Source organism: Cnephaeus nilssonii (assembly GCF_951640355.1).
Source record: "Cnephaeus nilssonii genome assembly, chromosome: 3".
NCBI classification, from domain to species: domain Eukaryota; kingdom Metazoa; phylum Chordata; class Mammalia; order Chiroptera; family Vespertilionidae; genus Cnephaeus; species Cnephaeus nilssonii.
This window is the reverse complement of record NC_137074.1, coordinates 5,157,663-5,173,410: the sequence shown is the minus strand read 5'-3', so window position 1 is coordinate 5,173,410 and position 15,748 is coordinate 5,157,663. Positions and strand designations below refer to the sequence as shown.

Sequence of the window (15,748 nt, the reverse complement as noted above, 5' to 3'; positions counted from 1 at the left end):
AGTCCACCTTCCGTGCGTGCACGTGGCCACGTGGCCTCTCCGCAGACGCCCGCGGCGCCCTCCAAGCCCGAGGGTCGGCGTCCGCGGACCCCGGGCCTCCCCCGCCCCGCAGCCTCATCCCTTCCCCGCGGAGGCTGCTCGGGCCTTTCTCCTCTCGGCGGGCGGCGCGATTCCCAGCTTTTAGGGTTTCGCGTCTTCGAAGCGAGCGATCTTCGTGGGGGAGAGGGGACGAATACAGGGGGCCCCCGATGACCGTCCGTGAAAGGTCCCTTCGGGGGGCCCGGCGGGCCGGCTTCGCGTCCTGAGCCCGGAAGGCAGGGCGTGCAGGGGCGCAGTTCGGCCCCGGGCGCCAGGACCTGTCGCCACCCCGGCCCGCGGCGCCCAGCCCGGCCCCCTCCCCGCGGGCGCCGACCTCCGCCCCCCGCGCAGCTGGCCCGCCGGCCGCTCACCGCGCGCAGGGATCCGGCCACGCGCCACCCCTCCCCCCCGCTGTCTGCCGGGCCGGGCCCTTGCCCACCGGGTTCCCCGTCCCTGCGCCCGCCGAGACGGAGGGCTGGGCGGCGAGGGTCGCTCTTCCCGGCGGGCCCGGCCGCCAGGGGTCCCGGGCGCCGGCGCCCCTCGGGGGACTACTTTTCCTCCGCGGAGGGACTACTTCGCGGAGGCGTCGCTGGCGGCGCGCACGGCTGGCGGCGGCGGCGGTGGCGGCGGCGGCGGTGGCGGCGGCGGCGCGCCTGGGAGAGGGACGCCGGCCCGGTCAGGCCTCGGCGCGGCCTACACGCTCCGTCGCTCGCTCCCAGCCTAGCCCCGCGCCCCGCGCCCGGCCCGGCCATGGCGGAGTCCTCGCCCGCCCGACGCCCGGTGCCCCTCATCGAGTCCGGTAAGGCACTCCACCCGCGGTTCCCCGGGCGCCCCGGCCCGCGTCCCTGCCCCGGCCGCCTCTCCCGGCGCGCCGCCCGCTCTTGACCCGATTCCCCGTCTCCCCTCAGAGCTGTACTTCCTCATCGCCCGGTACCTGTCGGCCGGCCCGTGTCGGAGAGCCGCCCAGGTGAGCGCGGGCCTCGCCGGCGGCGGCGGCGGCGGCCCGTCCCGGCCCCGCCACCGCCTGGGGTCGCGGGAGGAGGGCGCGGGTGGGCCGGGGTGGACCGGGGTGCGGCCCCCGCCCCTCTAACTGCGCGTCTCGTTGGCTGCAGGTGCTGGTGCAGGAGCTGGAGCAGTACCAGGTCTGTGCATCGCGGCGCCCCGCCCCGTGCCCCCCGTCCCCCCGCCCGGCCTAGTTCGGGGTCGCCCGCCGCCCCCGCCCCACTGCCCTTCTCCTGCCGCCCCCGCCCCGGACCCGGACCCGCGTGGTGGTCACTCGTCCGCATCTCGTGTCTTTGCAGTTGCTGCCGAAGAGGCTGGACTGGGAGGGCAACGAGCACAACAGGAGCTACGAGGAATTGGTGAGACTTTTGACATTTGGCTCCGGGGTTGCCGAGCCCCCGCCCCCTTTTCGGGGCTCCGGCCCGTGGGGCGAAGGGTCCGAGCCGCGCTCGGCGGCGGGCGGGCGGGCGGGTGGCGGGGCGTCTGCGGCGCTGCGGGGCTCCCCGCGGCAGGTTTGGTTTTGTTTTGTTTTGGGGTGGCTGTGTTTGTTTTGGTAGGAAACGGCCCCCAGGGGGCCCCCAGGGTCGGCGGGGCGGCGGCAGGGGCGACCCGGCGGGCGGTTTGCGGCGGGGTGGGCCCCCAGGTGTGCGGCCGAGGGGGGAGAGGCGGGGGCGCGCGTGCGCGCGGGGGCGCGCCCGCCTCCCAGCGAGCTGCTCCCGTCCGTCCGTCTTCTTACCCAGACTGGTAACTCCAGCGCTGATTGGTCGTCTTCCCTGGGCCCCGCCCAGCTCTCAGACCACTTGTTCCCCAGGAATAGCTAGAACCTTGGGTGTCTGAAAAGGTGGAGGAATGCTCCTCTTTAGCTTTCTTTTTTCTTTTACCTCATCATCGTAATAAAAATAAAAATATTGATGCTGTGAGAATACGTCACGCCTCCATTAGTTTTGCTGCTCTCAATTGTACACTTGTTGAATGCCTGAAAAAACGGATTCATTTTGATGAATTTTTAGTCATTGCTGGACAGAATGTAGGTTCTAACTGTGCAGTTTCTGTTTGGGGAGCACCATTAACGTAGATTGTAGTTCTCTCTTTGTTGTACTTTGTCACAGTATTTAACTAGGTTTTATCCATTCGTTTGTCCGTAGTGGTAAACTTTTTCCGGAAAGAAGTTTTTGTCAACTTGTGTATTAGGACAAAGGATTTCTTTAGTTGCTGGGCCGTATTCAGCGTCTTGTATTTGCAGAACAACTAAATAAAGAGTTCTTGAATAATCTTTTACCACATTTCTAATACTTGTAAGCAGAAGTTGTAGGACACGATTTTCATTCCTGAGTTAAATAAAAAGGATAAAAACTAAACAAGGGGATTTGTCATCTGTATATGATGACCATTTACGTATTAACACAAAGTAACAAAGGGATTTTATTTCAGTTGCCAGTTTTAATGTTTGTCTTATAGAGATTTTTTGTTGCGAATATTAAAAAGCAAATAATATTTTTAAGAAAGTGAGTTCTGAAAATTCTGCATGTTGGTAGAGTTTTTGTTTTATTGAGTTGGATATTTTGAGATTTGTTTTTAATGTAAGGAAATGTGTAAAGGACTGGTCTGGAGTCTTGTGGGTAAGAGATAATAGTGTTTTCAGTGAAGCACTGAAGTGTTGAGGTGACTGAGAGTAAAGATGCTGCTGAAGAGAAAGTTGTCTAAATTTTGAAGCAAGTGTAATGAATACTTACTGGAAATAGATGTATTTTAATAGGCATATACATTTAGGCTTTTGCTGTCAGAATTGCTTAAAACTCTTCTTAACATTTTGCTTGCGATTATTGAAAGTCTGATATACTCCAGTGATGTGGCTGTGACATTCATTGCTCATTGCCTGCTGATTTGGTCTATCTGGTGGGTATCCTCTTCCTCCTCTACCTTCCTCTCCCCCACCCCCATCCAGCACTAAGTGGAACAGGATGAGCTTCCTGTCTAGAGGAGAATTGTTTTGTTAAAGGTATGTGAGTAGCTTCTAGTTCTCCAATGAAAGTCTTCTTTTAAAAAAATTTTAAGAAGTATTTCAAATATATATGTAATGAATCCTCATCTACCATAAACAAATTCATTACTAGTTTGCTATATTTCGGTTTTATTTGAGGTATATTATTTTACTATAAGCTATCAAATTTTCAAATAGAAAAAACAGAATAACAGATCATCCACCAGCCTTAGAGAGAGTGAGGAAGGAGAAAGAACAGAAAAACATTGATTTGTTGTTCTACTTATTTATGCACTAGAGGCCCGGTGCACAAAATTCATGCACTGGGTGGGGGGGGAAGGTCCCCCTCAGCCTGGCCTGCGCCCTCTCCCAGTCTGGGACCCCTCGGGGAATGTCCGACTGCCGGCTTGTGGCTGGATGGCCTTCTGCTGCTGCACAGCCTGCTGCTTGAGTTTCAGCAGCTGCTGCACATGTACGGTCTGGGCCATACACCATCGAGTGGGTGAGTCAAGCACGGAGGTAGGCTCACCCTGAGTTCCCTGCACTTACCTGAGTCAGTGAGTTGTTCAGACTGACTGCCTTCTACAGAGAACGGCTCCGGGATTGGGCCTAAGCCGGCAGTTGGACATCCCTCTCGCAGTCCGGGAACCCTCGGGAGATGCAGCAGTGCGCCAAGTGGCAGGTGACCAGGGAGGAACCTGAATCGGGGCCGGGCGACATGCCACTTGCGTTCATCCCCGCTTGCTGTTGCCGCTTGGTAGTGCTGCTGCTCCTGCCATGGCAGCTGGGCTCATCAGCCATAAGCCCGGCTTCTGGCTGAGCAGGGATCCTCCTGTCGGAGCTCGCTGACCACCAGGGGGCAGCTCCTGCATTGAGGTGGTCAGTGTGCATCATAGTGACCGGTCGTTCTGCCATAAGTCGCTTAGGCTTTTATTCTATAGATTCATTGGTTGATTCTTGTGTGTGTCCTCACTGGGGATTGAACTCGAAAGCTTGGGATGACGCTCTAACCAACTGAGCTACCTGGCCAGGGCCTACCCTGTTTCATTTGTTTGTTTTTTAAATATTTTTATTGATTTCAGAGAGGGAGAGGGGGAGAGAGAGAAACATCAATGAGGAGAGAGAATTATTGATCAGCTGCTTCCTGCAAACCCCCTACTGGGGATTGAGCCCGCAACCTGAGCATGTGCCCTTGACTGGAATCGAACCCGGGTCCCTTCAGTCCGCAGGCCCACGCTCTATACACTGAGCCAAACCAGCTAGGGTTGCTCTGTTTCTTTAATTAAAAAAAAAAAAAAAAAAAAAATATATATATATATATATATATAATATATATATATATATATATATATATATATATATATATATATAAAAGACTGAATTGAGTTGGGTTATTGTAGAAAAACATTTTTAATTGGAAAACTGTCAGTTGGAATTCTTGGAGAGGAAGAAGCTGTTGTCACCCTTCTGCCCTTTGAGCTATTATATTTTACTTTCAACTGTTTAAAATTTTTTCCAGATGTTATTGCTATTGTTTTATTAATTTTGTTGTTAATTCTCACCTGAGGATATTTTTTCCAATTGATTTTTAGAGAGAGTGGAAGGGAGGGGGAGAGACGAGAGAGAGAGAAACATGATGTGTTGACACATTGATTGGTTGCCTCCGGCAAGTGCCCTGACCAGGGCCGGGATTGAGCCTGCAACTGAGATACGGGCCCTTGTTAGGAGTCAAACCTGGGAGCCTTCAGCCCTCCGGCAAATGCTCAGTCCACTGACCCAAACTGGCTAGTGCCTGCTAGTGTTTTAAAGTCAATATTCATTTGCTTGCTCATCTGTATACCTTTTCTGATGTTTTAAATTCCTTTTCATGTGTCTTGTCTGATTATTTTTCTTCACTCTGAACAACTTATTTTGTTATTATAATGGTTTATTGTCAATTACTCCAGTTTTCCTTTTATTTTTTTGATTTGAAAACGTTTTGTCTGTATTTATGAAAACATTTTTTTTTTTTTCTAATCTTCACCTGAGGATATGCTTTTATTGATCTGAGAGAGAGATTGGGGGGGGGGGAGGGGTAGGGGGGAAGAGAGAGAGAGAGAGAGAGAGAGAGAGAGAGAGAACAAACACACATTGGTGAGAGAGAGAAACATGGACCAGTTGACTCCTGTACATGCCCTGACCAGGGATTGAACCTGTAACCTGGCTTATGTGCTCTGATTGGGAATTGAACCCTTGGCCTTTTGGTGCATGGGATGACACTCCAACCAACTGAGCCACCTGGCTAGGTCTCTCTTTTTTTCTCTAATTTAATTTTAAAAATATTTTTATTGATTTTTAGAGAGGAACGGAGAGAGAGAAAAAAAACATTGATGTGAGAGCAAAACCTCTATTGGCTGCCTCCTGCATGCCCCCCTCTGGGTCGAGCCTGCAACCCCAGCATGTGCTCTGACCAGGAATCGAACCAGCAACTGTTCAGTGCAAGGGAGGACACCAACTAAGCCACACTGGCCAGGGCTCTTTTTTTTTTTTTTAAGTAATTTTTGTTAGCTGTGAGGTTCTAGTTGATTAGTTGTTGCTTTTTGAAAAGCCATCATTCTTACTGTTGTTCTTTTGAAGATATTTTCCTCAGCTGCTTATGAAGATTTTCATTTTGTCTTGGATTTTCAGCAGTTTTACTATGATGTACTGTAGTCATTATCTATGGCTGCGTAACAAAATACCCCAAAACTTGGTGGCTCTAAACAATACAGATTTATTACCTCTCAGTTTCCGTAAGTCAGGAGTCCAGGCACAGCTGAGCTGAGTTATCTTAGTCTCTCTCAAGGCTGCTATCAAAGTATTGGTTAGAGCTGAAAGCTTGACTGGGAAGGCACTGATTCCAAGCTCATGTAGTTTAAAAAAAATCTATAACAATAAAAGCGTAATGTGCTAATTAGACTGGATATCCTTCCGGCCCACCTTCCGGACAAGCCCAGGTCCTGGGTGCCAGAGGGAAGCCGGTGCCGGCATCCGGGGGAAGGAAGGCCCACTCTTGTACAAATTTCGTGTATTGGGCCTCTACTATGTATATGTATATGTATATGTATATGTATATGTATATGTATATGTATATGTATATGTATATATATTTTCATTGATTTCGGAGAGGAAGGGAGAGAGCGAGAGAAACATCAATGATGAGAGAAAATAATCAATTGCTGCCTCCTGCACGCCCCCCCACTGGGGATTGAGCCCAAAACCTGGGCATGTGCCTGACTGGGAATCAAACCACGACTTCCTGGTTCATAGGTCGAAGCTCCACCACTGAGCCACACTGGCGGGGCATGTAGTTTTTGGCTGGACTCAGTTCCTGGAAGGGATTGTTGGACTGAGAGCCTCAGTTCCTAACTGACTGTTGGCTGCCCTGAGTTCATTGCCACATTGGTCTCTCCAGCATGGCAGCTTGCATCATCAAGAGATGAAAGCTGACATGACACTAATAGTCTGCTAGCAAGACACTTCTGTGTCTAATCACGGAAGTGGTATCACCTCAGTGTTACTGTATTTTGTTGGTTAGAAGTAACTTATTGGCTGGGAGGGGATTTCTCAAGGCTATGAGTACCAGGAGAGGGGTGGGAGGCCATGTCAGAAGCTGCCTACCACATGCGCCAGCGTATTTGCATTTACTTTGGGGTTCTCTGAGCTCTTTGAATCTGTAGGATATCAAATAGTTTAATGCATCAAGTCCCAAATGGAAAGGATAGAAGATGGGGGAAAATAATTATTTTGAAGAAATAATGGCTGAGCATTTTTGAGCATCTGGGCCATCTCTGAATCTGCGTCTAGGGCAGTGGTCGGCAAACTCATTAGTCAGCAGGCAGAGCCAAATATCAACAGTACGACGACTGAAATTTCTTTTGAGAGCTGAAAACCGACTTCTGCGCATGGGCCATGGAGTTTCAATCGCACTGTATGTGTGCGCCCGCACGTGGTGTTTTGTGGAAGAGCCACACTCAAGGGGCCTCGGTTTGCCAACCACTGGTCTGGGGACAACTCCCTCTCTTGACTATGGGTCACATAATTTGTCTCATTATCTTTTTAAAAAAATGTTTTTAATGATTTCAGAGAGGAAGAAGAGTGAGAAAGAGAAACATCAATGATGAGAATCATCAATTGGCTGCCTCCTGCATGTCACCTACTGGGGACCGAACCTGCAACCTGGGCATATGCCCCAGTGGGGAATCTAACCATTTAGAACACTGGCCGGGCTCATTATCTTTTGAAGTTTGCTGGGCCTTTTTGTGTTAAAAAGAGTAGAGGCTGACCCTAGCAAGTTTGGCTCTGGGGATAGAGCATCGGCCTGAGGAATGAAGGGTCCCAGGTTCGATTCCAGTCAAGGGCACATGTCTGGGCTCGATCCCCGGTGGGGGGCATGTAGGAGGCAGCCGATCAATGATTTTTTCTCACCATTGATGTTTCTATCCCTCACCCTTCCTCTCTGAAATCAATAAAAATACGTTAAAAAAAAAAGTAGAGGCTAAAGTAATCTAATTAGCCCTAGTAAAGGATGTGCTCTTTTCTTAAAGTTGTTACGTGTGTAGGGGTGGGTCAGTCTAGTTGTATCTAATCTTCTCTGGACTTGTAGTTGCATTTGGTTGGTCACTGGCCTCATATGTTTTGAGGGTGGGATCAGGACTTGCCCTTTCAGTAGAGTGGGATATGGGCACTGGGGAGATGCCCGAGTTGTCTGATTTATAGCAGATTTGTGCGCTTCCTAAACTTTGGGAGGTCTTGCTGTAGTTTATTTGCTGCTGCTAACTTTCTGGGTTGTGGAAGAGTACTCTTCGATCTCCAGTCCTGCCCTTGGCTTTCCACCTGGTCTTTATCCCTAGCCTTAGGAGGGCCTCTGCAGCGCACTGTGGAGGGGTTGGTGTTGTCCCTCAGCTGCTCTGAGCCCAGTTTTTTGCCGGGTACAGTTGGTGAAGGCCTGTGGGATGGAATTGGGGTGAGTGCAGACTCACTGACTGAGGCTCCTCAGCATTCCAGTCAGTCATGCCAGCCCACAGGTGGCTGTGAACTTGAAGTTTGACAGGCTTTTCTTTTTTTTAATATATATTTTTATTGATTTTTTACAGAGAGGAAGGGAGAGGGGTAGAGAGTTAGAAATATCAATGAGAGAGAAACATCGATCAGCTGCCTCCTGCACACCCCCCACTGGGGATGTGCCCGCAACCACGGTACATGCCCTTGACGGGAATCGAACCTGGGGCCCTTCAGTCCGCAGGCTGACGCTCTATCCACTGAGCCACACCGGTTAGGGCTGACAGGCTTTTCTTTATTCTCATCTGTGGTCAGTTCACAGAAGGGCTCCTCAGTTTTTATGGTGTAGTTAATTTGTAGATTTGTTTCCTCAGCTGTGTGATGGGCTAAAAAATTATTCTTAAGCTAATCCAGCTTGTTCTCAATCAACAGTTTGGTTATTAAATGTTTTGTATGATTTTTGATTTCTTAAAATTTCTGTTAACGTGTACTTTATTTGTAGGTCAGTTAGAGCAGTGGTCGCCAACCTTTCGGACCTCACGGACCACTGGTTGGCGACCGCTGAGTTAGAGCACTATTTAGCATTGAATGGCCATGAGATAGATGGAAGTTATACGTCCCATTAGAAAAAATTTTTTAAATTTAATTTATTGGGGTGACATTGGTTAACAAGATTATATATTTCAAGTGCACAATATAATACATTATCTGTATATTGCATTATGTGCTACGTCCCTCTTTTAAAGCTTAATCCGTTTCCTTAGGACTATATAAAATATATTGTTTATTATTTATTACTATCTTTTTTAAAAAAATTAAAAAAATTGATATTTTGGAGAGTGAGAAAGAAACATTGATTTGTTGTTACACTTATTTGTGCATTCATTGGTTGATTCTTTTTTTTCCTTTTTAATATATTTTTATTGATTTCAGAGAGGAAGGGTGAGGGAGGGAAAGATAGAAACATCAATGATGACAGAGAATCATTGATCGGCTGCCTCCTGCATGATCCCAACTGGGGATTGAGCCCGAAACGCAGGCATGTGCCCCTGACCGGAATCGAACCAGGGACTTTTCAGTCTGCAGGCCAATGACTATCCACTGAGCAAAAAGTAAAATATTTCAAAAGAATTTGTCAGGATGTACAGGAAAATGAAGAGTAACTTTACTGCTGTTCACTTAACAGTTGCCTTTCCATACAGAATTTAAATGAAAAGGTAAAAAGTGTTCTCATCATTAATTTCACATACATAATTGGTTATGGTTAAGATAAATTTCCCTCTAACCTGGCAGTCTTTTTCCCATGTAGGACTGCTGTGGCATTCAGATTCCATACTGGATATAGATTCCATATAGGACTGACTACTGGCCCTGGATGTAGCCAGCCTTTTCCTAGACGAGTAGATTAGAAGTTAGACACTTTACAGGCATTCTGGGGTTGGAGGCAACTGTTCCAAGGCCTGTGGACACAGAAATAGGGTGGTGAAGGCCTGGGGCAAAGCAGGGTGGGAAATGATTTTAGTAGTTTGCTAGAATAAGGAGTACTGTTCCTTTGTTCTGCAGACATAGGACAAATTCGTCCTTGAGGAAGCTGTGATGTTTCAGATACATGGGCTGAAAGAATATTTGCAGTCTTGACTTTCTTCTTCAATTGGTGGGTGAAATCCCAAAGAGCTGATGAAAGAGACTATTTGTCCTGGTGTTCTTGAATAATCTTGCTTAGGTTTAGCCATTGATGGTGTTATAAGGATATCCATCATATTGATAACTCTATTCAAAGTAAACTTTGGAAAGGCCCAAATCAGTTAGTTTAATACCACCTTCATTAGAAATAAGCATATTGTCTGGTTTCAAATCCCTGTGAATGATTCCATGTCTATGAAGGTAATCTAGAGCCAGTGCCACTTCAGAAATATATTTCACAGCCATCTTTTCATCAAAATAACCATATATGTGTAGGAGAGATTTGACAGCTCCGCCAATAAGGTTTTCCATTAGCAAGTAGACATTGTTTGCTGACTGCAGGTAATAGTACGAATGGACAATGAAAGGACTTTTGCTTAGGGCCAGTGCATCCCTCTCCGCTTGTACCTGATCAGTCATTTTTTGTTGATCATGTTTGCTTTTTTGACAACCTTGACTGCATACAACTTGCCACCTTTCTGTCCTAGATACACCTTCCCAAAGGCGCCACGGCTAATGGGCTTCCCTATGGTGAAGTCCTCAAGGGAGGGAGGTCTTGGCACCGAGATCCTATTCATGCATTTCCCTGTAGCTGCACCTCTTCCACTCTCCTTCTTGCTCCCCGCGGTGGGCTCCATCGCAGGCCAGCCCAGATTGAAGCCTGCAGCTGCCGCCAAACAAAGCCCCTGTCCCAGGCGCCACTCCTGCCAACTGGGTTCAAAGTTTTTTTGTTTTTTTTTTTAAAAAAAATATATTTTTATTGATTTCAGAGAGGAAGGGAGAGGGAGAGGGAGAGTGGGGGGGGGGGGAGAGAGAGAGAGAGAGAAACATCAATGATGAGAGAGAATCATTGATAAGCTGCCTCCTGCACGCCCCCTACCGGGCATCGCCCTCAACCTGAGGAACCTGGGACCCTTCAGTCCCCAGGCTAATGCTCTGTCCACTGAGCCAAACCAGCCAGGGCCATTGATTGATTCTTGTATGTGCTCTGAGGGGGGATCAAATCCACCACCTTGGCATATCAAGATGCTGCTCTAACCAACTGAGCGACCTGGTCAGAGCTACTGTCTTTCCTTTTTTGAGTAGAAATTGGAAGTGGCATTTTGAACACAAAACTTCTGTGTTACAGTTATGCAATAACAACAGTGTAGGATGAATTATGCATGCATTATTCAGAATTAGACTGAGACTCATTTTAGTATTTCTGTTGCATTAGGTATATGAGATTTGAATGTGAAAATCTAACTGCTTAGGAAAAATTCTATACTGATGTTAATCAATTTGCACATATTTGGCTTTAAATATTGTGAGGCCACTTGGACTCTAAAAGTCTTACGATATTGCTTGATTATTTAATTACTGACTACTTTTATTAAGATGTAGTAGAGCAACCCTAACCGGTTTGGCTCAGTGGATAGAGCGTCGGCCTGTGGATTCAAGGGTCCCAGGTTCGATTCCGGTCAAGGGCATGTACCTTGGTTGCGGGCACATCCACAGTAGGGTGTGTGCAGGAGGCAGCTGATGGATGTTTCTCTCTCATCGATGTTTCTAACTCTATCCCTCTCCCTTCCTCTCTGTAAAAAATCAATAATATATATATATTTTTATCCACTGAGCCAAACCGGTTTTTAAAATATATATATTTTTAAAAAAGAGGTAGTAGAGCTGATTACAATGATCCAGTGATGGAGAGTTGCAGAACTAGACAGCTTGGGTTTATATTTTTAGCTTTGCCATTTACTTAGTAGCTCTTCGATTCTGGGCAGGTTATTTAATGCCTGTGCCTTGTGTGTTTATATCTGTAAAATGAGGATAAATAGTTGGGAGGTATAATAAGTTAGTATATATAAAGTTCTTAGTGTCTGTAATCACTATGTAAATGTTAGCTATTATCATTAATGTAGAGAGGAATTAGTCAAAACCTTAAAATACTTAGGTGTGTATGTAATTTGTAAGCCCATAATTTTGCCTATTGTTAATTTTTGAATAAGAATTGGGGTCTTAGAAAATACCTTGTCCAAGATTCCATAACTAGTTAGTTGTAAAGCTAGGACTCTTAACCACATCTCTTGTGGGTCAGGAGAGTGTCCTACCCACTTTTATCTGGTATCGGTTGTGTACTTGAAGCTGGTTCCAAATTGAGAGACTTCTGCTTGGAAAAGACCTCTGGTAGAGCCTCAGTTTTACTAGTAAGTCTTTACATTTGCCTATATTTACATGTAAATGTTTGAAGATGTTGATAGTGGCTTTTCTATAAGGGTGTCCTCTTGGAAGTTTAGGGATGACTGGGCCCTCGGGGAGTCAGGAGACCTGGCTATTCTCCCACAGACTTTGCCCCAACCCCCTGCCCCACTGCATCATGGTCCTGTCACTGGGCGGGGGCCACCTGGTGCTCTTGTCTTCCTGGAAATGAAACGCCTGGTCACCGGTGGGGTGTGTCTGAGCTTCTCCCCCCACCAGGTGGTGCCAGGCAGGAGTCTGGTGTTTTACTAGCTTCTGGGAACCACTCATCCGGGTGCCCCGCAAGGGGGACACCCACTGATAAAATTAGAATTATGTTGACGCTTTCAAGGCATTTCCCAAGATGACACTCAGACTATGAGTCATCCCTGGGGTGTGTGATTGGGTGTTCTGTCACTTGTTGCCCCCTGCACACATGATATCTCATGTTTTTATTTTGTATTCATCAGTTACCAGTGATGCTGAGTATCGTTTCATGTGTTTGCCATCTATATATCTTCTTTGGTGAAGTGTTCATTCAAATCTTTTGCCCGTTTTAAAAATAAGGTTTGTTTTTTCAACTATTGAATTTTGCAAGTCCTTTTCAGATAAGTGATTTGCAAATACATTCTTTTAGTCTGTGGGTCGTCTTCATTCTCTTAACAGTGCCTTTTGAAAAAAAAACCAAGTTGTTCATTTCGATGAAGTCCAATTTATTAATTTGTTTTTGTGGATTGTGTTTTTGGTGTCATTAGAAATATTTGCCTAATTTTACGTCATAAAGATTTTTTCCAGTGTTTTATTATATAAGTTTTATGGCTTTAGATTATACTTTTAAATCAATGCTCTACCTTGAGATAATTTTTGTTTATGGTATGATTTTGGATCGAAGTTATTATTTTTGACAAATGGATATCTATTTATTTCAGCACCATTTGTTCAAAAGATTATCTTTTCTTCTTTGAACCTTTATAAAAAATCAGTTATCCTTATATAACAAGCTATGAAGTCAGATATTGTTAACTCTCAACTTTTTTTTTTAAGGTGCTTTGGCTTTTGTAGGCCATTGCATTTGCATATTAATTTTAGATTGAAATTTTCAATTTCTATAAAAAACATGCCTGGATTTTGTTTGGGATAGCTTTGAATCTTTACATTAATTTACTGGGTCTATTTTATTTAAATCTTCTTTATTTTAGTAATGTTTTATCGTTTTCATTGTACATGTTTTTCACGTTTTGTCAGACTTTTTTCTAGGTATTTAATATTTTTGGTACTATTATAAAATGCTTTTAAAACTTGCTCTCCACTTAGGTCTTGTCCAATAAGCATGTGGCTCCTGATCATCTGTTGCAAATATGCCAGCGCATCGGTCCCATGTTGGATAAAGAAATTCCACCCAGTATTTCAAGAGTCACTTCTTTACTTGGTGCAGGAAGGCAGTCTTTGCTACGTACAGCAAAAGGTACCTTAATTTGAAGAAGTGTTCTGCTTTGTATTACTAGTTTAATAATTATCATAATTGTGAAGTAACGTGAGCATTGTGGAAGAAAGGTGATATGTAACAATATACCATGCTGTGGACTATAAATATAAAATTCTCTGCATTTAGCATAGACATTGAATTTTATTGCATAAGTGTTTAATGGGTCCTTCTGCATTAAAAAAAATGAAGGTATAGATGTTAAGCTAAAAAGTTTGAATTTATACAGAGATGTGTTTGAGGTTTTATCAATGTGAGTTCTTAATTTTCCATTTTGTAGCTCACTTATAACTTCATTGAATGTAATTGTATGTGTCTAATAAACTCTTTAAATGCTAGAAGTATTTCATTTGATATTTAGATCTTTGAAAGCCCTTTGCTATAAAGGGAAAGTGATTTTCTAAATTTGGTAGCAGTTTGAAAAACACCCAAAATGTATAATTGCATGGTTCTTTTTTCACCAACTTCATTTTTTTGCTAAGTTATGTGGTAGCAAACTGTTGGAATTGCTGTTCCTTCTCTGTTAGCTTGGTATAAATCACTCAGACTAAGTACATGTATGTGATATGATCTATGTATACAACGTGGCTTAACTGCAAATGGCAAGAATGTTGGTTCTTCTGATCTTGAGCATACATCAAGTTCATCCCCGTGATTATTTTTAAGATCTCTTGCTCACATGATGCTGCCTTTTAGATGTACCACCAGTATAAAGCTTGACTGAGAAAGAACCAGTCTCCTTCTTGGTTCCATGCCAGACCGGTTTGTCAGCTTTAGTTGTTTCTTAGTGCTCTATGGCTATGCCACACTGTGGCTTGAATCAGGAAACTGTTCATATTCTTCTTTCTTCTGTGTCCCTATTCACCTTGTAATTATTCTGTTTTAGGTTGTTATATAGTTGTTGCCTGGGTAGCCTGTTTTCTTTACTTGTGTCAAGCTCAATGTCGTTTTGTGATGAGCACTACTTTAGAACTGGCAGACCTTAGAAGAGACTTCAGCAAGCTGCCCTAGGGGTAGGGACTATATTTCTCTGTCTGTTTTGTACTAGTGCCACGGAGGATGCCTAGTAACTGCTCTTTGATCATGATAGTGGTAATGAATTCATTCATGTAAAACGTAATATGCCTGTTTGTTTGGGGCACCCGAGGCTCAGTGGAGGTTTAGTAGGATGCCTTTCTTCCCGTCCTCTTTCAGTTGTGCAGAAGCTAATTTCTAGCACAGCATAGTCTGTGTTCTGCTGCTTTCTCCTATAGAGGGGCAGACTTTTTTCTTGGTACATTCACTGGTAGGTCAAAGGGGGATGGGATATTAGGATTAGTGTTCAGACTCACAGGTCCTACATATAAGCTCTTGTATAAAGATCATCGATGACCCTTAAACAAGAGGAAAGCCATTTTAATTTTGTCAGTATTTCCGGAGGAGATTAAAGTCATGGTAATACTGGCCAATATTAATTTTAAAAGTCAGTAACATTTAAATACTTAATTAAATCAAGGATTTTCATGTAAATCAAAGACTTAAAAATTTCCCTACAAAAATTTCCATTTTTGGAAAGTTGAATCAGTTGTGATTAAGACTTTTTATTGTTAATATTGTATGGAATAATTCCGCATTGGAAAATAAAAAACTTATTTGGCATTGAATGGGACTTGGAGTCAAAAGACCTGGTTTTGTGGCCCATCTTGACTGCTCATTTGTAGTGGATCTCTTTTTAAAGGTCCTGGAACCTTTGAGCCTCAGTTACCTCACTTGTAAATTGGCGATTAATACCTACCTCACAGGGTTGTTGTGAGGATTCCATGAGATAATGTATGTGGAAAGCACTTTGTAAATTGTAAAGTGCTACACAATGTTAGTTGTTGTTGTATCTGAGATGTCTTAAATTTTTTCCCCCCTCAGAAATAGTCTAATAAACTTCTAGGGCTTTTCTGTTAAAGTATATTATTAGTTGGTAAAACTTTGAATAAACAGTTTATTAAAATATACGTAAGTATTCTATAAAATCTTTCTTGGGGTTAACTTTCAAGATTTTATGTGTATCTAAAATTCATTTTAAAGACTGCAGGCACACAGTGTGGAAGGGCTCTGCCTTTGCTGCTCTTCACAGAGGAAGACCTCCCGAAATGCCCGTGAATTACGGTTACCCACCAAGCCTTGGTGAGTGAGGCTGGCCTTTCGGATTTCTGATCCCATTCTTTCAATTTCTTGACCAATTTTGTAACTGCTATGCTAAAATGTAAAAGGAAATACTGGTAGTATGTTGTTTTAGTAGTAACAAGGAT

General features: G+C 44.9%; 1 protein-coding gene across 1 annotated transcript in view; it reads left to right on the top strand.

The window, feature by feature from the left end:
* Nucleotides 1-672: 672 nt before the first annotated feature.
* Nucleotides 673-15,748, top strand: part of BRWD1 (bromodomain and WD repeat domain containing 1) — an 88,641-nt gene continuing 73,565 nt past the window's right edge. Inside the window, exons 1-6 of the mRNA XM_079767254.1 lie at nucleotides 673-877; nucleotides 987-1,045; nucleotides 1,191-1,220; nucleotides 1,380-1,439; nucleotides 13,298-13,448; nucleotides 15,525-15,623. Coding sequence (XP_079623380.1) covers nucleotides 829-877; nucleotides 987-1,045; nucleotides 1,191-1,220; nucleotides 1,380-1,439; nucleotides 13,298-13,448; nucleotides 15,525-15,623 — 448 coding nt within the window. The 5' untranslated portion in view covers nucleotides 673-828. The remainder of the gene's footprint in view (nucleotides 878-986; nucleotides 1,046-1,190; nucleotides 1,221-1,379; nucleotides 1,440-13,297; nucleotides 13,449-15,524; nucleotides 15,624-15,748) is intronic.